The 25,033-nt window shown below is 46.2% G+C and overlaps 1 protein-coding gene across 1 annotated transcript in view; it reads left to right on the forward strand.

Moving 5' to 3' along the window:
- The window catches only part of ano3 (anoctamin 3), a 564,514-nt gene that overhangs the window by 356,468 nt on the left and 183,013 nt on the right, over positions 1 to 25,033 (forward strand). Inside the window, exons 12-13 of the mRNA XM_078549540.1 lie at positions 8,226 to 8,347; positions 22,737 to 22,871. Of these exons, the coding sequence (XP_078405666.1) occupies positions 8,226 to 8,347; positions 22,737 to 22,871 (257 nt within the window). The remainder of the gene's footprint in view (positions 1 to 8,225; positions 8,348 to 22,736; positions 22,872 to 25,033) is intronic.

Raw genomic sequence — 25,033 nt, forward strand, 5'->3', positions numbered from 1 at the left:
GTGGCATGACTGAGGATAAGGACGCTGTGGCTTAGTTGCTACCCACGAGTGGCACGGATTCAAAATAATTGGCAGCAGGAGTAAATGCGATGTGAGGAAAAACTTTTTGTCACCCAGAGGGCGGTTGGAGTCTGGAACAAACTTCCTTAAAGGGTGGTGGAGGCAGGGTTCAATCCAGGTGTTCAAAAGGGAATCGCATTGCTACCTGAAAAGAGGGAATGTGCAAGGTTACGGGGATAAGGCAGGGGAGTGGGACTAGTTGGAATGCCCTTAATGCCCTTACAGAGAGCCAGTGCAGACTCGATAGACCGAATGGCCTCCTTCTGCACTGTAAAGATATTGTGATACTGTGAACGTTGGGCACAAGCCCGAGCATAATGATTCCTCCCTTTGCCCTTCACCCTGAAGGATAAGGTGATAGACAAGTGACAACATCCAATGAAGAGCCAACAGCTTACCCAGGGCGAGGTTTTTGCCTAACTAAAATGGGCAAGCCTCTCGGTGGATTCTGCTTTCCCACGTTAAGTAGATGCCCAATTCCAGGCTGGCACCAGGACTTCCGGTTTGGGTCCGTTGTAGCCAGGTCGCCACCCGAAACTGGGTGCCAAATAGTTTCTACCCCGTGATAACATTTCTGCACCAGAACCGCTCGCTGAACTCCCTCCTGCGGGAATTGTAATTTTTCCTCATTCCCTGTTAAAACCTGACATATGGGGCTAGCGGTAAGGAATCTGCTGCGGTGAGTTACGTTTCAGTTCAGTGAACTCGGATTGAACCGCAAAGTTCAAGCAGCGCCGTAAAATATTCATATCTCTAAAACAGGTCTGATTGAGAATCAGTTGAGAGAGGAAATCTCTGCCCTGGATGCCTGAGTTCCTGAGTGCGTGTGTGTATGGTAAAGCAGCTGTGAGTTGATCCGCACACTAATAAGTTTAATCAATATGCAGACGCTGTTTTGCAGCGAGAGGTATATTTCTGTGATTATGTTCACGTAATGCAATTTTCTGACATTTGTGTAAACATTAATAATTCCCTGACTTCCATTTACAGCTCAGCAGGTTGTCATTGTTGAATTGAGTTCCAATGTCAGATGAAGGCTGGCGAGCTATTTTTCTCTTGGATGTAAAATTGTCCGCAATAGCATTTTATCTGGCACGGTGATGTATTGCAACGAGATCAGCTCAAAAACATAAATAAGAAAAGGCCCTAATTAGGTCCACCGGGGATCAGTTGATCAAATTCCAAATGTGTCCCCCTTCGAGTCACTTTTGTTTCAGAGAGGCAGATGCCTTCTAATAAATTCAGCAGATTATGCGGCCAGATTTTTCCCAGTCATTGCTAACTCTATTAAATGAGATGCAAGATTCAATGCACCCACTTTTGCGCAGGAGTGAGAGGAGGGAAGGGAAGGAGGGAGTGGATATGACCTTTTTTGTGAATGTTAGTGTCTCCAAATCTCTGAGTTCCGCGGTAATATTTGATGTCTGTGTGAAACAGCAGGCACTCAACCAGTAACCTGTAGCTGGGACTACGTGTATCACATGGCAAAACTTGGCTTAATCAGAACACTTCTGTCACCCGTTCCTTGAGTCACGGTTTAATTTTCTGCACCGAAAATGGTTCTTTGGGCAGGATTTTACCGTTGGCGTGCGGCGGTGGGCCCCGCACGCCTGCGCATAAAATGGCGCGCGGTGACGTCGGGCGAGCGTCCCGCGATGTTTCGGTGGGCGGGTGCGCAATGATGTCCGACGCACGCCATTAAATTAACGGGCCACTGAAGGCCCCTGACTCACCAATCGAGATCGACTTTTCGGCACCCGTGCGATCTTCGGGTCGGCGCGCAGGCGCAACGGGCAGGCGGGTGGGACACTTTTGTATTAACCTCGTCCACAGGCGGGATAAGAGGGGTCAGTGGGGTCGCGAGTGTGCACGGTCAAGTATTTATTTATGAAAGTCTTTGAAACTTGCCTGTGTGATCTGCAGTACTTCAAAACGCAGACCAGCTGCTTTGACTGGACTCTTAATCTTCAGGTCAGCACTCTGCAGTGAGGAATCTTTTCTGGGCCTACAGGTTTCAGGAAGCTTTCCCTTAGCCTGGGAATGGGAGCTGGAGGCAGCTCCTCTGAGGAGGAAGGGAGGGCTAGAAGGGGGAGGTGACCAGGAGTGCACATTCATCCTCCAGGGGAGCCACCTTTGGGAGGAGAGGCACAGGCACAAGGGGCACAGAACCAAGAGGAAGTCCAAGACAGAAAGGGCCACAGAAGACGCCACTATCCTGCTGCCAGGGTTTACAGGCGGCGAAGCAGTAACCTCAATATGTCTGAGGTGCAATGCCGAAGGAGGCTCCGTCTCTCAAGGGAGACAGTCAACTATATCTGTCAGATGATAGGGCCTGAGATCTCCCCTAACTGTGTGGATGGACACCCCATGCCAGTGGCTCTAAAGGTCACAGCTGCCCTCAACTTCTCTGCCTCCGGCTCCTTCCAGGACTCGGTGGGTGATGTTTGCCATGTCTCCCAATCAGCTGTCCACACTTGTGTCAAGCAGGTTACAGATGCTCTGTTCAGGCGTGCATTGCCCTTCATCCACTTCTGTTGGGACCAGGCAAGCCAGACACAGCGAGCCAGAGGCTTCACGGCCATTGCTGGCTTCCCCCGTGTCCAGGGTGCAATAGACTGTACACATGTGGCCATCAAGGCGCCAGCAGGTGAGCCCGGTGCCTTCGTCAACAGGAAGGGCTTCCACTCCATGAACGTGCAGATAGTGTGTGATCACAGGATGCTGATTCTACAAGTCTGTGCAAGGTACCCAGGCAACTCCCACGATGTCTACATCCTCAGACACTCCCAGGTGCCGGGGCTCTTCAGTGCTCCAGCCCGGCTGGATGGATGGCTGCTATCCAAGGGCTATCCCCTCAGAAGGTGGCTCATGATGCCTCTCCGCCATCCAAGAACAGAAGCTGAGCAGCGGTACAATAGGAGCCATGGCTCCACAAGGGCTGTGGTGGAGAGAACCATCGGTCTTCTCAAGATGCATTTCCGATGCCTGGGCCGTTCAGGGGGTGCACTCCAATACCCCCCAGATCGTGTCTCGCTGATAGTGGTTGCATGCTGCACTCTCCACAATCTTGCGCTGGAAAGGGGGACGCAGTGGATGATGAAGACACCGACGCAGTGGCTGCGGCTGCACACGATGAGTCCAGCAGTGAGTCTGAGGATGAGCATGCACAGGGAAATGCTGAGGGGGTAGACGCTGACCCGGGACTACTCCAGAGAGGCAGGGACACCCGGGATGCTTTAACCCAACAAACCTTCAGCTAGCACAACACAAATGGATCACCAGGACAAGCCTGGGCTGTAGGTTCAATACTCAACGCCTAAGAGCAAAATCTGCCATGTTAGGAACAGCCACTAAGAGCCTTGTTAATAAAGCTGAATGTCCAACAAAGCACTCATTACAGTTTTGGAAACCATACACATGCAGAAGGAAGGCAGCACCCTCAGCCATGGTGACATATCTGAATTTAATATGTCAAGCAAACCAAGTTATTCCAAAAAAGAAACAATAGTGTTACAAATCAAAACAAATCATAAGGACCTCATCTCGGGCCAACACAAAAGCACCAGTGAAAAACCCGTGGTGTGCCTAAGGTGCCTTATGCTTTCGTTTCCGGGCGCTACGTCTTGGTGCTGCCCCATCACTCGGAGTGGCACCTGAGCCATCCTGCTCACTCTGCTGTCCTGTTGGCCCGGATGACCTTGGCGGTCGTCCTCTGGCCCGTGGAGCCTGTGCTGGTCACACCTGGGAGGGAGCTGCCAGTTCCACAGCTAGCATCTCCCTAGTCATCACACCGCCCTCACCCAGAACACCCTGAGAGGAGCCCACAGAGACGACAGGCAGCTGCTGCGCTGACATGAGGTCGCTTCAGACCTCCCTGCGCACCGTGGATGGGTGGGCACCGAGCTGGGAAAGCTGATGCCCAGGCCATTCCCCACACTGGCACTGACCAGCTGAGGTCAATGCCGATGTGAGGGCTTGCTGGTCAGAGCGCATCCCCAGGAAGCCCTGACGGGTCCCCTGGAGGAGCCTCTCCACAAGAGTCGCCACTCTCTCCATGGAGGATGCATGGTGCTCGGACTTGGGGCTCATTGCTTCAGCGATTGTCCACATAAACTCCTCCACTAGAGAAACCAAGCCAAGCATAGCCTCATGTATCTCTGCCAGATGCTCCTGCACACCCGGCCACATTCCCCGCCCCTGCTGCGTCATGGACTATTCCAGAGGCACATCATCAGGCACCGACTGAGCATGTGCCTGGTCCCTGCAGTCCTCCAACTTCTGGCACCATGGGCACTCTCTGTCTCTGCCAGCTCCTCCAGCAACTGTGAAGTGCCCCGGGACACTAGCTGATTTTCGAATTCCCACCGAGGTGCTAGTATCTGCGCTGGTGCCTGCCTGGCAGAGATGGTGTGACGCTAGTGAGACTTCAAGCCCCTCAGGTGTGAGAGGGGGCCTCTGCTGCACCTCCTCCCGTCCTCTCCCATGATGCTGAAAGGAAGAGCACGGACAGCGGATCAGTTAACGTGGAGACAATGACAAAGTACATCCCTGTCCCCTGGATCATTATGCCCTCATCCTTCCATAACCAATGGTCGAGCCATGTTGCAAAATTAAATCAATTAACATTCAGCACTGCCATGGCTGTTGGGAGGACAATGCTGACCTCACTGTTGGGCATAAATACCTGGGCGTGGCACCCCAGCCTCACCAACACCAGTTGGACCTGGGCACATGATGCCTCTCCAGTTCAAGGGCCTCCTGTTTCAACTGGCTAACAATGGCAATCTGCACCTGGCCACTGCCAGTCCTCACATGCTCTGCCGCGTTATGTATATTCTTCTCCTGAAAAGGAGAGAAGAGCATTGATTAGTGCAACTTGTACCTGGACTCTCTTTGCGGACGGCCCACCCCAACCAGAGCAGGACATTGCAGGGCTCCAATGCCTCCTCACCCCGCTGCTGCCGAACACTCACACAAAGATGCTAGGCCGGCTCCTCACCCCCCCCACCCCCTCTTGGCCACATGCTGGCTACATCACATTAGGCACCACACGGTCTAACCTTCCATAGCGAGGAGGTGCAAGCACGTGGAGCGCAGAGAGCAGCAGATCGATCGCTGCCACACCACCTTGAAGCTCCCCTCCCAGCATCTCATCACCCTGACTTGGACAGTTCAAGCACTGCGCCTAGGTGCAGCTCCTCCAGGTTGCCCCCAAACCAGTCATGTAGGACTCAGCGTACCACATGCTGCTGGGGCAGAACCCATCTCTTCACCACCCTCTCAGGGTGACCCCGGCATGGGCAATATCTGCTGGCCCACCCAGCGAAGGACACATGTTGTCAATGTAGTCACTATACTCAGACTTTGTGGGGGCGGGTGGGGGGGGTGGGGTAAGCCGACCTGCTGGGTTAAATGCCCAATGCCAACATGGTGCTCACCCTGCCAGAGTGCAACAACTCGTTGAAGCGCCTGTGACACTGGATCCAGGTGCGCCGCACCACGTCACGGGAGCTCACCACCTCCGCCACCTCCTCCCAGGCACGTTTCATCATGTGGGGGGGCTTCCTCCTCCCTGGGGGACCAACACCTCCCGCTGTGCTGCCACCTCCTCGAGGAGGGCAGCAAGGCAGTCATCCGAAAAGCGAGGGGCGCACTGGGCGGGGGGCCCTACCCTCCGGCCTGGCCTGCTCACCAGAAGCCCTCCGGTTCCACTTGCCATTGTGAACAGCCGGGTCGTCATTGGTCATTGCACTCCCACCGCCGCCCGCTCCCACTATCCTCGGGAGTTGCGCATTACGCTGGGCGGGCCTTAATTGGCCTGTCCACGTAAAAAGGCAGCGCAGGCCCAATCGCGTGATCACGCCCACTTACGCTCTTCCCCCCCCCCACCCCCCCTTGAGTTAAATCAGAAAGTGCTGGAAAAACTCAGCAGGTCTGGCAGCATCTGTGGAGAGAGAAACAGAGTTAACAGGATGAATTCTGCCGATTGCTGGCAAGTCCCACTATGGGGGCTGAAAGCGGGAGGTGATCTGTATCAGCAGGCAGTGGGACCCATAGTACCATCTTGTCCGCAATGGCCTAATAACAGGCTACCATTGGGGCTGCTGTCCAATTAAGAACGGTGACCCGCCTCCAAAATCTGCTGGTCCAGTCAGAGGGCCAGCAGCTCAGCAACCTCCCCCATGGAGATGCGGTGGTATTGTCACTGGACTAGCAATCCAGGATAATGTTCTGGGGACCTGGGTTCAAATCCCACCACGGCAGATGGTGAAATTTGAATTCAATAAAAAAACTGGAATTAAAAGTCTGATGATGACCATTGTCAATTGTTGTAAAAACCCACCTGGTTCACTAGTGTCCTGTAGGGAAGGAAATCTGCTGTCCTTACCTGGTCTGGCCTACATGTGACTCCAGACCCACAGCAATGTTGTTGCCTCTTACATGCCCTCTGAACAAGGGCAATTAGGAACGGTAAATAAATGCTGGCCAAGCTAGCGACGCCCCCATCCCATGACCATTTTTTTTGAAGTCGCACCGGGAACAGTAGCCATTTCTGAGGCTGTGTCAACAAGCAGAGGGTGACTTAATGGCACGGCACCCTTACAGACGGCCAAGGTAGGTTAGGGGAAGCTGGGGCCAGGCAGCCAGGCCCTGGCGATTGCAGGGCGGTGGTGGGATGCAGATTTGTGAAGTACCGGCAATGCCATCGCTGGGAGAGCGGCCATTGGAGTGGGGGTGGACCATGGAGCACAGATAAAGGAGAGACATCCCTTCCCCCACCCCGTCCACCCTCCCCACCCTCCCCGGGGCCCCTTCCACTGACGTGGGACAAATTAATTGACTGGTTGGGATCCATACCGCCATGCTCCCCACCACTGGCAATATGGCATGGTGACGGGAAGACATCAGTCTCCCATTGTTTGCCCCCTCCCCTCTCATGTGATTCCCACTCCATTTTTCCAGCACTCCCTACTCCCAGCCAATCCCCAAAGGGGCCCAAAAAACTCAGTGAAATGTATCAGTTCAATGACCTTACATCAGAATTGGTTCGGGATAGCATTGATCTGTTTTTGTTGTTTTTGTTTATACTTCAGGCTAGCTAACCTTTTAGGAAATTCTATTTTTTTCAAGTTGCACATAGCTTTACTGGAGCCTTTTTCTCTTGTGTCTGTGCAAGCTTGAGATAGCTCACCCTGCTATCTGTCAAAACCTATGGGCTGTTATATTCTTCTTCCTTCTATCTCATCAGTGCCAGTCAAATTCCATTGTGCATCTACTTTTCTCCCAGTTAATCAGTTATCCACAGGAACTTAGATTTGACAATGCTGGCATCTATTTTTTGTTACATTCAGCTCAGTGTGCGCTGGATCATTTCAAACATTGTGCATCAATGCACCACAAAAGCCATCTCCATGTCTTGTGACATGTCTGTCCAAAGATGAGCCTCAGTGTATTCCATCTGTACTTCTAAGATAATATCCTGTGCCTTAGCAATCCAATATGTACAAACAGTCGCTTGGTAGGTCAGAACTTGAATATTTTTGAAAAGAGGGACATGTTGCCGAAGCTTTTTGTCTTGCACTCATCAGGACAAACACAAAACTGCCAAATTTCAAACAATCACAACAGTTTACACTGCAGGTAAAAAGGATGCTGATTGGTTGGCTAATCATGGCCTTGCCATGGAGACGTTGTCATAGAGAAAGCCATGGGAACCGTAGGCTCCCCAAGCCACCGGATAATTCAAAAATGGTGCATAACATAAATAATCAATTGAGCTCGTGACCTGGCTCATTTATATTTGCTAGAAGCAACATACATTCATCTACAGGTACCTGCTCTCCGCAAATAATAGGAATATGTTCAAACCTTGCACCCTTTTTTGAATTACCCAGGAGCTTGGGAAGATTATAGTTCCCCATTGCTTTCTCCATGGAAACACCTTGGCTCAGAATTGACTTGCCAACCAATCAGCACCCTTCTCTCCTGTAGCATAAGTTGTTGTGATAGTTTGAAATTTGGCATTCTTGTGTTTGTCCAGATGAATGCAAGATGAAAAGCTTCAGCAACATGTCTCTCTTTTCAACAAAATCCAATGCGTATTAGTGTGAGATCTTTTTTATGGATTTGCATGTACAATTTCAACTGATTCTTTCTTTCTGCAGGGAAGCTACAAGAGTAGCCATCCAATTAAAACACATGGTGCACTTAATCACAGGCATTTACTATATGAACGTTGGGCTCGCTGGGGGATGTGGTACAAGTACCAGCCATTAGACCTCATCAGGTAGGAAGATTGTCTTCATGTACATCGTAACTCTGCCTCTTTCTTCTAGCTTAACCCTGAAGGCTACAATCATGCGCCATTCATTCATGTTAAATGTCGTGTTATTAATATTAATCATAAATATTTGCTTACTTGGATTTCAGAGCACCATTTTTGTAGCCTAATGTCTTGTAAGTGTTTAATTTGTTAAAAAAGATTATCTAAAAGGCAGACTGCTTAAAGCTGCTATAATTTGTTGGACTGCTGAAATAGCAATATTTGTAAAGTGGAACTCTGAGTTCAAGTTTAATTGGAAAATGTGTAATTTGAAAAAAATATATACTTAAACAAGAGTGCTGAATATGTCTACCATTAAACCCTAATTGATCAGAAGCAAGTACAAAGGGCCTAAATAAAAACGATTGAATTATCCATTTTTGATTACTTGTCCATTATCCATCTTTTGGCCAAGACATTTGTTTAATCCTGTTTTCAAGTATCAAATGGATTTGAGGAATGCCAAAGGCAGAGGGGAGAAGATCATGAGCGATTGGCCCATGGGCCTTGTCCAAATCATCGCCATGAGCTGCTGACACTTGTCACATTTCCACAGGCAGCTCTACTGACTGGAGAATTGAATTTCTGGATGTCTACCAGGCTGGGAGTGGCCCTCGGGGCGGGGGTGGGGGAAGAGTGCAAGTTTTTTGAGGGGGAGTGGTCTGACATGGCCATCGGGAGTGCTGTGGATTCAGGAGGAACATCTCTGTTCCATGTCAACTAAAAAAGAATGGAACTTACCCTTTGGGTAGCCTTAGCCTGTATCCATGTCTTAGGAAACCTGAGACACCTGAATGACATCCTGAAGTGTGGGGTCCAAAACTTCCATCCCTCAACCAACACTGTAAATAAATTATTTACATACATGGAACATACAACATAGAAACAGGCCAGTTGGCCCAACCAGTCCATCCCAATAGGCGGTATTTTCCGGCCTCATACCAGCGGGAACAGGGCCGGAAAATGCGGCAAGCCATTCAAGAGTCCATTGACTTTAGTGGGACCGGAAGATCCCACCAGTGGGAGGGACCAGAAAATTCCAGCCAATGCTTATGCTTCACTTTAGCATCCTCCCATCCTTCCTCATCCAACTCAGCATAACCCACTGTCCCTTTCTCCCTGATACACTTTTCTAGCATACTCTTAAATGTATCTATTCAGAGAATCAGGGAATGGTTGCAGGGTGGACAGAGGTCATTCAGCCCTTTGTGTCCATGCCAGCTCTGTGCAAGGGCAATTTAGTTCACCCCACTGCCTGACCCTTCCCCATATGCTTGCAATATTTTTTCCCTCGGATGCTTATCCAATTCTCTTTTGAAAGCCACAATAGAATCTGTCTCCAGCACACTCTACGTAATCATTCACTGTGTGATTTGATCCTTTTGCCAATCGCTTTAGCGTGGTTTATTTCGTTGCTGTTAGGAGGGCACTGCTGTGCACAAATGGCCGGCTATATTTTCCATTTTATAACGGTGAGCGCACGTCTGAAGCAATTTATTGGTTGTGAGGCGCTTTGGGACCTCCTGATGATATGAACGATGCTTTTTAAATGCGTTGTCTTTCTTTCTACTTAACTAAGGGTTGGACACGGTAAGGATGAATAGTTCAAAGAGCTAGAAAGCAATAGCAAATGCCAGCTTTACAAATATTCTTCAGGTGTTTTTGGGCAGCCTGACTAACCGGCAATCGCCTTGTTTCAGTTCACTTTTCAATTTTGATATAGTTTTGTTATTTGAGGCTTTCATTTGAGGCACACATTGTCTACTTCCTGTCAGAGTCTATTTCCTGCTTCATTTACTTCCCTTCGCACTTTAGCTGTCCTACTTTAGTCAGCACAGCAGATCCTGTGACTTGTCATGAGCAACACCACCGGAGATCATTAATAATTTTGCACAGATTATAGCACATTTTGAATCTATGCACATTTTACGATAGATTTCAACCTCAAACCATTCATTCTTTAGCTGTATGAGGCTTGAAAGACTTTCTAGCAAGTTGTAGAGTTTTTCGCCGAAGTGTGTTATTTCTGTTTTGCAAAGTATTGCTAAAATTGGTGTGTTTGAAAAAAAGTCAGGTGATTTGCTCTGCCAGGTGCTGACCCATCAGCGTCGGTGCCTTTATTGTGTCTTGTCCTATTGCATTTGTCACAGACTGACGTCAACTTCCCTATGGATGTGGTTACAAAATAACAAGCACTTCTAAATTGTATCACTTTTCCAAAAAGGTACAAAGCTGTGAATCCACCACCCGAGTTTCACTGAGTAACAGGGATCTTTTAAAAATTGTGCACGATGAAGGATGCTATCCAGACAGAATTATTTGGAAGCGGACTGGATTCTTCCTTATCCTGCTTCCTCTGCAAACCTAGGAACATGACTGATCTTGGTTAGCTCCAGGGAAAGCATGTGCTCGAGTACACTCATTGGAAAACCTTCAGAAATGCACTAAGTGTGACCTCCCACGCCCACATTGCCTAAAACCCCAGCACTTCCACAGTGACAACAGTCTGTTCTTACCAATTTGGTCACAGTTTGTTCTTTCCGATAGTTATGTTTAGAGCCAAGGGTGGATATTTTGGCTTTCTTTTTTTCAGTCTTTTAGTCGTTAATCTTCTATGTTTCTCTTTGGGCTCCTCCTATACTGATATGTGCAGGCCACTTCTCTGACTTTAAAGAGATTAGGAAGACACAGAATGTCTTCCCATGAGTCCTCGCCCCTTAAACCATTAGTGAGCCTGCATAGCTAATTGCCTAACTCAGTAAAATCAGTCAGGGTCACATTGGAGAGGTGGGTGAGGCAGGGGGGAGCGAGGGTGTGGTTAGGATGATGGCTTTAAATTCTGCTTTGACATCACCCACCACCACCACACCCACTCTCCTCGCACCCTGCCCCCACCCCTACCTCCCCACTACACGATCACAACCACTAGTAACGCTGTCGGAAAGCTCAGTTAAAGATTGCTCCAGTAATGCCTTTAATGCCTTTCAAATGAACGACATTGCCAACTGTTAAATCCGTATCAGCCTTCTCAAAGAGGTTTCATAAATTAAGGCTAATATTATATATTTAAAGCAAAACAAAAGGTCTAAAATGTTGAAATCTTCTGAGCAGCAAGCAACTTGACTTTGTTGGCAGGCTAAAGGCAGCTCGTGTTTCTCGCTGATCTATGTCGGGAACCATTCATTTGCATTTCATGAATGCTCATTAAAAGGCCAACTCACTGGAATTGCATTCTCCCTACAAATTAAGTGTTTCTGCCAGTGGATAATTAGAATGGTCTGTTTCCAGACTGCATATAAGTGGCGTGCGCCTGGCTAGCTTAAGTTCATCAATGACTTTGAGGTACATAAATGCCGCTTTCACCTACTTTTAAGAGCATTGCTGCATGATTTCGGGTGCCTGCACCACAAACTGCACAAAGGCTGGGAAAGGGGTGGGTGGGGGGGTGGGAAATACCAGTGGGGAGGGGAGAGACGAAGGCCGGACTCAGAGGGAAGGGGCTGTGGAACACAGGAGGGAAGGGGGAAGATGGAGGCAGGACTTGGTGGGGATATGGAACATGGGAGGGAAGGGGAAAGGCAGAGACAGGACAAGGGCGTGGTCAAGGAACAGAGTGGAGTATGAAAGACTGTTCTGAGGCTGAGGCCACGCTGTCAGGAGCATATTGAAGAGACTGTCCTGAGGCTGTGCAGGACATGTTAGATGGTTCTTGCATGGCACTGAGGTCTTGCACCAGGAAAGGTCTCTCTGGGCAGTGACAGCTGTGCACTGTACGGTGTGCAGGGCGTGGTCAGTCTCTAAGGAATTTGATCCTGGGGGTTCAAGTCATGGTATTATGAGGCAGAGGGCACAGCCATGGTCAGGGAAGGCACCTATATCCTGTAGGTCGGTAGCTGAAAAGTCATGGTGGCTTCATTGGGGTGGGGGGGTCTCCCAGAAAGCCAGGGTGCATGTGGTCTCAAGAAGGGGAGGGACAGGTCAACAAAGAGCATTGGGACATCAACATTAAAGGGTTCAAGAGAGAGACCAGGGATATGCACAATAGATAATGATGGTTTGAATGGTAATAGGAGGAATTGGACAGTGAGAGGAAGAAAGGGAAATTAGGAGGCGGTGAGGGTGGAGGAGGATGGGAGGAACTTGATGGGTGATAGGGGGGAGGTTGGAAGCCTCTCTCCCAGATGAAGGTCAGCAGCTCCATTTTCAAGCTCATCATTCAATGACATAGTTCAAAAAACAAGCTAGAAAAACATCAGCTGGGGAAAGGTCTCAGGGGGTGTGGGAGGAATTTAGCACAGCAATTCTTGACCGATTGAAGGGGCACCCTATAACTGCCCTGCTCAAACCAGGGAGAGCACAGCTGAGCTGAGTGTTGAACTCGCGGGTCCAATGCATAACGAATGAGCTTGGCACCTTTACTAATGGTCCATTCAGATGAGAATCCATTAAGCTTAGGTGCTGCAGTGAAATGGTCTTAATTGGCATCTGATCCTAATGGAAGCATGTCAGAATGGATGTAGGATCAAAATTACAAAGATCACATCTGCTGCGCAGAGGCAGCATGGGCTTCACAAGCCTCCATGTTCCCAGTGCGCTGATCATGGAATTCAAGGCACCATGCTTGCAGTTAGGGCCTAAGCGTGGGGACTGGGTATCTGTGGTTATTGCCAAGGCCACTAGATGACAACCAACACAAGGCTGACTGTGGCTCTCGAACTTGGGTCTTTTGACCCAGCTTAAGGCCCTGGTTGTGAAGTTGTGTTGCGCAGTCACATCTGAGGCGAAAGCTCAGCCACAAGTTGCCTCCAGGATGCTACTACCCTGAAAGGGATGGTCTTGGCATGCGATGTGCAGATTAAGGGAAATTCAAGGGCTGGAGACTGCATCCCTGTCTTGTATATGAACGTAGACCAGGAACTACCATTGATTGCTTGTTTGTATGCATTCACCGATAGAAGGAGGAGTTGAGAATGCAGGCCGCAAGTAATGCTGTCCTCTTGATAGCTTTGATTTGAGTGAGGAGAAAGGCCCATCACCAATTGGCACAACTCAGGGAAAGACCATTATCCTGAGGAACAAGAGCCAGCGGAGCCCCAGGAAGACCCAGATGCCGATGAGAAGGGGCCAATTCCAGGAAGATGTTTGGCATGACCAAGGGTTGCAGCTCATACATAGAGATGAGTGAAAGACAGTTCTGTAAATACCTTCACTTGTCTAGGGATGTGGTAGCTCATATTTGCCGCATTCTCAGTGAACAGACGCCGCATGGACTTTAAGGGCATCCAATGCCAGTTATTCTGAAGGTCACCACCGCATTAAATGTTTTTGCCTGCATATCCTTCCAGGGTTCCATTGGGGACCTTTGCAGAATCTCAGAATCGGTGACACACAAATGCTTAAGAGGGGGGGTGACAGATGCCCTTTTCAATAAAGCTCATCGTTATGTTCCACATGGATGAAGCAAGCCGGGCTGCCAGAGCTGTGGGATTCACTGCGATCTCAAACTTACCGCAAGTGCAGGCACCATTGACTGCACACACGTAGCCTTGAGAGTTCCCTGGCAGTAGCCTGTGAGATTCACTAATGGAAAAGGATTTCACTCTCTGAATGTCCAGCTAATTTGTGATCATAGAAAGCAGATCCAGCAAGTTTGTGCTAGATACCCAGGGACCTCACATGACTCATACATTTTAAGTCACTCCCGTGTGCCAGAGATATTTGAGGGAGCTTGGTGCTTCAAGGGTACCCCTGGAAGACATGGCTAGTGACACCCATTCATCGCCCACAGAGTGCATCTGAGGAGAGATACAGTGCTGCACATTCAGCCACAAGGTCCTTAATAGAGTAGAGTATTGGCCCCTTAAAGATGTGTTTCAAATGCTTGGACTGCTCAGATGGGGCTCTCCAATACTGACTGCGGAGTATAGACTGCATCATCATTGCTTGCTGCACCCTGCACAACCTACTGCTGCAAAGGGGGATGTGTTGCCACAGGTAGACATGGAGGAGGCAAATATCTCCTCGAATGAGGATTTTGAAGGGATGAATATGAAGGATTCAAGGATTCAGACAAGCCACAGGAGGATGCTATTGCATGGACATGAGGTGGAAGACATGCCAGTAACAATCTCATAACTACAAGGTTCCAGGAGGAATAAGGTGAAGACAAGTTGTTACAAACACAGTTCTCTTCATGCTTCGATGCAGAGGACATAACTACACTTTCATCGTACTCTTCAACATATCCCGAAAGGTCAACAATCTCACAATGATCGGTGAGGAAGCATAAGTCACCTTCAAGCCTAATGATGGGGTCATCCTTGGAAGGCACAGTAGCTTATGGACCATCTTTCCACTGTGGAATGTGCTTAGCACTCCGCAAGCACACATTCTTAAACAAGTACACATAATGCAGTCCTTTCAACCATGGCACCAACAAAACAATGGCCATGGCATCCTTGGCTGAAATGCTATTGCACATAGATGCACTCATGCCATTGCAAAGTGCATTTGGGTGAAAAGACTTGGGGAAAATACTTATAACATCCACAAACTGCAGACTTCAGTGCGACAGCATCAGGATAATCACTAACCTTGATGAACAATTTTCATGAGGTCACCCAATGTCTGCCTAAGATGCAAGGGTCATAGGTGTATTGTCCAACCATTATTTTCATATAGGAAATGCCTTTTTTCATGTTGCTGATGTAAAACTAAAGGCGATTCACTATGATGAGATTGAGTGAGACTTAATGAAACAAAGGCTCGAGTTGGGAGATAATTGAGAAATCCACAAAAGTCTATTGGAAATAAAACAGAAATTAAGTTTGGAGAGCGAATAAAAAGGGGTCAGCAGATATCTATTCTAGCTTATACTGTAAGCATTCAATAGGTTACATTTTTGGAGGTTGTAATCCTAATGCGACTTGCGGCGCAGTGGTTAGCTCCAGGATCAAGTCCCACCTCAAGACTTGATGGCCAAGGAAGGTGTGTTTATAATGTGGCCAAACAGGTTGAGTATCAACCTGCAAATCCTACAAACACACACCAATGATAGATAGCAAGAGTGGGATAGATTCGTGGACAGCCATGTGACAGAAAGGAAGTTGGAGCCCCTACCATCACTATCCATAGCTCCAGGCTACAACATGCATGTAGAAGTGTATATTGCTGCAGCAACTCAGACTCCAAGTGAACTGTAATGCCACTACCAATCCTGATGCAGAAGTTTGCATGCTAGGAGCTCAAATTAGGAATTCAGGCAGCTGGTGGGTCCTGCGTGTTTTTCAGCCCTGGATGGAAATAAGTGTGGGGCACATGAATCATTGCACCTGAATTGTTAGAATATGATCCTGGTAGGAAAAGCCTTGTGCCAGGACCCTGAATTCATGAAATCAACCTTAGAGTGTCAAAATAATACCCAAGTCAATTATCTTACTATTCATGTCCAATATAAATTAAAACATGTGTTTTCATTTTGTTTAGTACCAGATTTTAAACGGCCTTCATTTGAACCAGGGCTCAGCAAATTTAGATGTTCTTTTTAATGACGGGGAGGGATGGAGGAACAGTAGCAGTCCAGTGCATTGGACGGTTTGCTTTACACACAACAGCATTTGGCAGTCTTAGTAGTTATGAAACTAAGTTTAATAAATCAGGTCATTTGTGGACTGGCATGAGAAAGAAAATAACCACAGACCCAGTCAATTTTGTAACAACCCACTGGTTCAATCCTCTAGTCTGGATTCAAGTCCCACTCCACCACAAACATTTACACAGACCCTTCAGTGAGAGAATTCTGTACTGGTGGTGCTGCCTTTCAGATGAAAAGTTAAACTAAGGTCCCTTCTCCTTTCTTAGGTGGGCGTAAAAGATTCTAATGCACTATTTCAGAGAAGAGCAGTGGAATTATCCTTGGTATCCTGGCCAATATTTATCCCTCAATCAATATTAAAAACAAATTATCTGGTCATTATCACATTGCTGTTTGCAGGAGTTTGCTGTGTACAAATTGGCTGCTACATTTCCTACATTACACCAGTGACTACACTACCAAAGTACTTAATTGGCTGTAAAGCACTTTGACATATCCAGTAGTTGTGAAAGACACTATATATAATGTAAGTCTTTCTTTTTTTCCTTACTTTAGTCAGCGATACATATAATTCCAGTCATGCACTACATGGTTGACTTAAGTCTTTTGATGTGGTCAAGCCAAAAGGCTTTCTTTGAGGAGGTAATAAGCAGGATAGATAAAGGGGAACCAGTAGATGTAATATATTTGGATTTCCAAAAGGCGTACAATAAGGTACCACACATAAGACTACTTAAGATAAGAGCGCATGGTGTTGGGGATCGTATATTAGCATAGATAGAGGGCTGACTAACTAATAGAAGACAGAGTTGGGATAAAGGGGGCATTTTCAGGATGGCAACTTGTGGAGTGGAGTGCCACAGGAAGCAGTCCTGGGGCCACAACTATTTACAATATATGTTAATGACTTGGATGAGGGAAATGAATATATTATCGCTAAGTTTGCAGATGCAAAAATAGGTGGAAAGGCAAGTGGTGAGGATAGACAAAGAGTCCACAGAGGGATATAGACAGGTTAAGTGAGAGGGCAAAAATGTGGCAGATGGAATATAATGCGGGAAAGTGAGAGGTTATGCACTTTGGCAGGAAGAATAGAGGAGCTGAATATTATTTAAATGACGAAAGGCTGAAGAAAGCTGCAGCACAAAGGGATTTGGGGGTCTTTGTGCATGAATCCCAAAAAGCTAGCATACAAGTTCAGCAGGTAATAAGTAAGGCAAGTGGGATGTTGGCCTTTATTTCAAAGGGAATGGAGTATAAAAATAGGGAAGTCTTACTAAACTATACAAGGCACTAGTTAGACTACACCTAGAATACTGTGAACAGTTTTGGTCCCCTTATCCAAAGAAAGATGTACAGGCATTGGAGGCAGTCCAGAGAAAGTTCACTGGGTTGATCCTGGGGAAGGAGGGATTTTCTTAGAGGTTGGGTCAGTTGGGCCTGTACTCATTGGAGTTTAGAATGAGGCAACCTTATTGAAACATATAAGATTCTTAGGGGGCTTGACAGGGTAGATGCTGAGAGGTTCCTTGCCCTTGTGGGGGAGTCTAGGACCAGAGGGCATAATCTCAGATTAAGGGGGCGTCCATTTAAAACAGAGATGAGGAGCAATTTCTTCTCTCAGAGGGTAGTGAATCTGTGGAATTATTTACCGCAGAGGGTTGTGGAGACTGGGTTGTTAAGTATATTCAAGGTTGAGATAGACAGATTTTTAATCAGTAAGGGAATCAAGGGTTTGGGGAAAAGGCAGGAAAGTGGAGTTGAGGATTATCAGATCAGCCATGATCTCACTGAATGGCGGAGCAGACTCGATGGGCTGAATGGCCTGCTTCTGCTCTTACATCATATGATAATTGAGGTGAGTGGGGGAGGGGGTTCATTTTGTACCCTTGAATGAGAGTATGGCCTTGCATCACATTGATTAGTCACTCAATTCCTGAGGTTTGGAGAGGGATAAATGTAAAATACAATTACAATAGGGCAGATTATATACACTGAACAATTAATCATGCCACCATCGCGCATTCAAAACTTCTTAATTTTTCTAACCATACCACTACGTCTTAGTGCAGCCCTGATATCCACAGGAGAGGTGGAGGCAGCCTGCTGACTGCTATGCCCTATTGTCTGAGATGACTTTAGCGGGTGTCCTCTGGAAGCCTGAAATCTGGATAACCCCGGAATGCAAAGGGCTTTCTGCTCAGGGGCAGATGCACCCTCATTGGCCTGACCTGCTGGAGTTGACGGAGTCACAGGCAGAGGGGATTTGGAGTAGCTGGACGCCCTTGGCATGTCCTGGTGGATGCCCCCAGGCCGTCTGGTTGGTGCTGCTCCTCCCTTTGGGTGCCCAAGGGCCCCTCCCTGGCCCCTTGAGGAGAAGGGGCACCTGGGACAGAGGCCGAGGTGCCCTGTCTCCTCTCAACTAACCACTGCTGGAATGCACCCATAGCTAGAGCGATGGTGTTCAGGTCTGAGCACAGATTCGCAGAATCTGATGGACCTGAGTCCCCAAGGCTGCCGCCGCCCATCCTGTGACATTCGATGTACTCGCATGACAGAGCCACATCATCCAAGGGAGCGTGGACGGATTCCTCCATCCTTCGCTCCAGTCTGGTGATGGACTCTGACAACTCCGCCTAATGTTGCCCTGCCTGTCTTTGCATCTCCAGCATTTCTCTCAGGGTCAATTGCACATCTCATGATCAGACTTGAACTCTGCAGGTGCCTGGTCTCCAGCCTTCCTCTGAGTGTCAGAGACCTTGGCTGTCACAGACTCCATCTGCTGTGGACACGTGTCCATGAGGTGATCACCAGATTGTGACTCTGAGTCTACTCTAAAACTTGGGCCCATCGAGGTGCGTGTATGTGTGCTGGTAGAGGGTGCAGGTGAACACGGTGGTCGGTCTTCACCCCTCTTAGTCTACGGAATGGAAAATTTCACCCTTGGGACCAGAATTGTGCACTGCACTCTTAAGTGTGCTCTAACCTGCATTCACTATCAGTTTAACATCATTTATCTGCCTTTGATTTTTATTCCTCTAGAAATTAACCAAAAGAATTGTTTGCACTTTCATGGCTTTATTAACCCGTGTTTAAAGATTTGTGAATCTCTACCGCTATATTCCTTTGCTCCTCTACATTATTTAGAAACACGGAATTGTAGAAACTTCAGCATGGAAGGAGGCCTTCCAACTGTACTACCTGAGCTGGCTCTTTGAAAAAGCCGTTGTGCTTAATTCCACATCTCCACTTTTTGTCCATAACCCTGTAAGTTCCTCATCCCCAAGTAACTGTCCAACTTCCTTTTAAAGTTACTTATGGAATCAGTTTCCATCATCTTTTTGAGTAAAACTTTCCAAACCCTAAGAACTCTCTGAATGAAAAAAATTCTCCTCATTGCCCCTGTAGATCTTATGCCAATAATTTTGAATCTATGACCTCTAAACCAGAGGGATTTTTTTTTTCCTTATGTACTCTCAAAATCTCTTGTCATCTTGAAAACCACTATTAGGTCATCCAACCTCTCCTCATAACTGAAGTCCCTCATCCCTGGTGATAACTGATAAACCTCCTCTGCACCCCTTCCAATGCATTTATATCTTTCCTTTTTGTTCTTTCACAGGATGTGAGCATCACTGGCTGGGCCAGCATTTATTGCCCATCCCTAATTGCCCTTGAGAAGGTGGTGATGAGCTGCCTTCTTGAACCGCTACAGTCCCTGTGCTATAGGTACACCCACTGCGCTGTTAGGGAGGGAGTTCCAGGATTTTGACCCAGTGACAGTGAAGGAACGGTGAGATAGTTCCAAGTCAGGATGGTGTGTGGCTTAGAGGGCCATTGGCAGGTGGTGATACTCCCATGTGAATGCTACCCTTATCTTTTATGTGATGGAGATCGTGGGTTTGGAAGGTGCTGTCGAAAGATCCTTGGTGAGTTGCTGCAGTGCATCTTGTAGATGGTACATACGGCTGTAGTCTTGAAGTGTGGCACCCAGAATTATCCACCATACTGCACAGTGAGGAGATTGTACCACTTCCTCAATGTTTTTGCACTGTTTGAGCAAAACTTGTCCAAATCATGCTTGGACATTGTGTCCTAAATTTTACGACTTTAATAATTGAAGTTACAGGAACAAGCTATTTTAAACAGATTTTAAAACATAGTACGCAGTATCAAACAGTTCAGTGAACTAAAAGGAAATGGGATTCTTACAGTACAAGTACTGTATAGTTTGCACAGTATTTGAACATTTAAATATTAAAAGATCATCAATTGTAACTTATAAGATGTTAAGTTTACCAAAATGCTGTCTTACATAAAATTGTCCAATTATTTACCCTATTCAATTGAAATGAATGCAAAGACTGGTACTTGGTCGTGGATAAGACTTTGAAGCATACCATCATTTAACAGATTAGAAAAATAAATTCATAGTTCTCGAGTGCGATCTGGTTGAAATATTAAGCAAAGCCAAATTTACACAACACTAATTTATATTGGCCCCGAGTCGGCTTGCCTCTGCTTGATTAAACATGTTCAATAACGATGCATTAATCAACTGCCCAAAGCCTGAATCACACAATTTTTTTTTTTTCAAGGTTACCTAATGTGATGTGTTTTGCGATTACTGCAGAAGGTAGGAAGGGGACAGCAAAGCTTTGAGTATTTTGAAAAATTAATACGGAATTAAGCTAAATCTTGTTGGAGTTTTGCACCATAACTTGCTGAAAAGGTGAACTGATTAAAGTGTGGTGAGCGCAACGGGGAATCATGGACATTAGTAAACAGTGGAACCAATGGTCCATCTCCTTAACCAATAAGATTTAAGAGTTGAGAAAGAAAAAAAAACATAGAAAAGGAGGGTGAATTAGAGTTAATCAGCACAGAAAGAAAAGTGGAGAGAAAGAAAGACTAATTATGAGTAAAAGAGGTAGAAGGGAAAAGCAAGAAAAAATATAGAAACTATACATTCAAATTTTATAAATCTCTAACAATAATTTACTTACTACCTGTAAGAATGAGATTCAATTGTTAAAATGTTCTCTTTCTGGCCAAAGAGGTTGATTGGCTTTGTGCTAATAATCATCAGTTTGTTAAAAAGGTGTTAAGTTTCAAACCTAATTTTCTGTGACGAATATAGTGGACATATTTTTGATAACACATTCGGTGCAATGCTGCCTTGGTGTCAGGGCAATCACTCTCACCTCGCCTCTTGAATTCAGCCCTGCTGTCCATGGTTGGACCACAGCTATAATGAGGTCAGAAGCTGACTGGCGCTGGCTGAATCCAAACTAAGCATCTGTGAGCAGGTTTTTGTTGTGTAAGTGCTACTTGAAGCTCTGTTGATGACACCTTTCAGCACTTTGCTAATGATAGCAATTAGGCTGATGCAACAGTAACTGGCCAGATTGGATTTGCCCTGCTTTTTATGTACAGGACATCCCTGGGCAATTTTCCACACTGCTGGGTAGATGCCAGTGCTATAGCTGTATGGGAGCAGCTTGGCTAGGGTCACAGCTAAGTCTGGAGAACAAGTCATCAGTACTATCACCAGAATGTTGTCAGAGGCCTTAGCCTTTGCAGTATCCAGCGCCTTCAGCTTGTTATCCCATGGAGTGAATCAAACTGGCTAAAGACTGGCATCTGTGATGCTAGGAACCTCAGGGGAAGACCGAGATGAATCAGCCACTCGGCACTTCTGGCTGAAGAAGGTTGCAAATGCTTCAGCCTTGTCTTTTGGACTGATGTGCTGGGCTCCCGCATCACATTACCTCCCCCTCCAGTTAGTTGATTAATTGCCCATCATTATTCATGACTGGATGTGGCAGGACTGAAAGCTTTGATCTGATCCATTGGTTGTGGGATCACTTAGCTCCATCCATCGCTTGCTGCCTCTGCTGTCTGGCATGCATGCAGTCCTGTGTTGTATATTCACCAGGTTGACATCTCATTTTTTTAGGTGTGTTTGGTGCTGCTCCTGGCATGCCCTCCTGCACTCTTCATTGAACCAGCAAAGATCCCCTGGCTTGACGGTAATGGTAAAGTGAGGGATATGCCAAACCATGAGTTTACAGATTGTGGTTGAGTACAGTTCTGCTGCTGCTGGTGACCCACAGTGCCTCATGGGTGTCCAGTTTTGAGCTGCTAGATCGGTTCTGAATCTATCCCATTTAGCATGGTGGTAGTGCTACACCACAATGAACAGTGTGAAGACAGGAACTTAGTTTCCACCATGACTGTCTCCACAGTGACTCCTCTATACTGAGCATTCAGTAACTCCCCACACCGAGCACATAGATGCTGTTTGAGTGAAGCAAATTACAGAGAGAGGTAAATTGAGCATCAAATCCCTGAATTTTTTTGTCAATGTGCTCATCAATAGTGGCTTGCATTGTTAACACATCATTATTTTTCCAGCAAGTTCTGTTCCAGTGTATATTGTAGCACATTAACTGCTCAAATACAATAGGGAAAAAGAAACAGGTAACATAAATTGAGCAGACAGGAGGTAGGAGTAATTTAGACTGCAAGAACAATTTGTGAAATTTGTACATACTTGTATTTCTAGTCCATGAAATAAAACTTCCTCAGTAGATTTTTGACCCTTCTTTTCAGGTGTATAATCCTTCCCACTCTGTTACATATGCATGCTCAACTACATCACTTAGCAATATTTTTCATTCCACCAATTTTTTTTACAGAAGGTAGCGACCTGTGCAGTGTTAAGCAATGCTAATAATTTTGTGTCATTCATTACAGGCGATACTTTGGCGAAAAGATTGGGCTGTATTTTGCATGGCTGGGATGGTACACTGGGATGCTTATTCCTGCTGCCCTGGTCGGATTGTTTGTATTTCTTTATGGATTATTTACAACTGAGTCCAGCCAAGTCAGGTAGGAAAACATTGCAACTCTTGTGTAGATAATGGAACAATTCGGACCGTTTATAATTGCTTTAATAACAATTGAACTCTGAACCATCGTCAATTTTTTAAGCATAGTGTTGGGAAACCATCCTTAATATGAAAAAAAATGATTTTGAATTTACTGGCTTGATACCCCTAACTGACTTTTTAAAAAAGTCAAAAACCACGTTCCAGTGACTTGGGATCACAGGCAAAGATGGCTGCACATTTTCATCACGGTACCTTTTGCATTCCAAAACTATTGAAATGGAAACAACCTGCCCCCAAAGCCACAACATGAGCAATTCCCTTGAGAAAGAAGAATAGGGGCCATTCATATCCTATTCGCAAAGTGACCGGACAATCACCTGGATACTCAACTGGGTGGAAGCATAATCTCTTGGACACTAGGACCCTGGCTGAGTGAGGAATTCCAGGCCATGACCTAATCAAGTTACAATTGGAATACACTAACCATGATCTTATTTGAATCACTGGGCAGTTGAAGAGAGAAAATCTCATGACAAGCCAATCTTTTGTGTGTTTGGAGCACCAGTTTATTCTGCTGAACTAAAGAAGCAGCTGAGATGGTGAAAGAACAAGACCCTGAGTGGGTTCCTTTTCTCTGTGCCTCCATCCAATTTGCAAGCTTTTTGAATCCTGTCTGCTGATTTTGACAACCCACGTGTTGCAGACAGAGATTTTTAAAAGAATTCAATCCAGCGCTGCTGCCTCCAAAAGAACAGATAAGCTATCCATCTAAACTTCAAACCCCCTCGATGCAGAAAGCAGCAGGATCACTGGGTGAAAGCAGGAGGACTGTTGATTTCAGCCTGAAGCCAACCAAGTCACCAACTTTTAAAATTCATATAACCCATTAATTACTTAATCCATCCTCCCCACTCTGTATTTCATTTGTGTGTGTGTGTGTGTGTGTGTGTGTGTGTGTGTGTGTGAGGGTCCTTTTTTAAAAATTATTTTTCTTAGACCGGGTTACAAAAAAAAGTGAAGTATAATAAAATAAAGCACAATAAAAACTATCTTCTTTTTCTAAAAAAAAATCTGAAGTAAACCTTCTGCTCTTGTCTTTTATGGTCACAGCACATAAACAGTTAAACACTCACGGAATTGGCAAGCGTATCCTTTCTTAACAAAAACCTAAACAAGGAGAGGTTAATGAGGGGAGAATTCGACCCCTCCTCACCTGATCATAATAATAGCATTTAAGGAGCATTGTCTTCCATACATCCATCCCTTTATCAGAAGTTAGCCTTTGTTACCATTTATTTCACCATCTTTCTCAGACCTCTTTATTCCCAGAAGCACTTTCCTAACCTATTAAATCCATGCACACTATCTGCTTCAATAGCCTTCCCTGTTGGCTTATTCCATGAATTTATTACCCTTCATAAAAAATCTCCCAATGTCCCTCCTACTCTTAACCTATACCCGCTTTAACTTGCATTCCTTGTACAATCCCCACCACTTTAAAACGCTTATATTTAAAATAGGCAGTCACTTACATGGGCCAAGAGATAGAAACCATTAACCATTTGCATTAATATCGCTTTCAAAATGGTCAGTTGGAGCATCTTTCACACTCCATTCATTTTGGGCAGAAACAGTTTGAGGTCAGTGCCTTACTGGCTGGCCAGCCAAAAATTGATGTCAATACTTCAGATCATAGATGCTCAAAACCTCCTGTGATATTTTTTTTAACTTGTTCCGCTGACATTGTCATTGGACTGGTGAACTCTCTCATTGGGGACTGGGGCCTGCTCCACTGCCAATTGGGAGTGGGAAACAGTCACTTTCAGCTTGCTGCCTATGTTGGGATACCTTGCTCATGAATTGTATTGCATGGAAATGCACAGAAAGTGACCAAAAATCCCAACTGTTTTATGCCTCCTCCAACCCTGCTTCATCCAACCTTATCATTCTAATCCTTCCTCTTTCATGTCCTGCCTCATTTGTGTGTCTGGCATTTGCCCCAACTATTCCTTGTGGTAGTGAAATGCATATTCTGACCAGTCTTTGGGTAAAGAGATTAGGACTGACATAATCTCTGGATGAGTGCAACTGACGCCTTTCCAGCACAGGAATTACACTGAGTTAGAATAGGTTTTTTAAGGAGAATAAAGACAATACATA

Source organism: Cetorhinus maximus, chromosome 9, assembly GCF_964194155.1.
Source record: "Cetorhinus maximus chromosome 9, sCetMax3.hap1.1, whole genome shotgun sequence".
NCBI classification, from domain to species: Eukaryota; Metazoa; Chordata; class Chondrichthyes; order Lamniformes; family Cetorhinidae; genus Cetorhinus; species Cetorhinus maximus.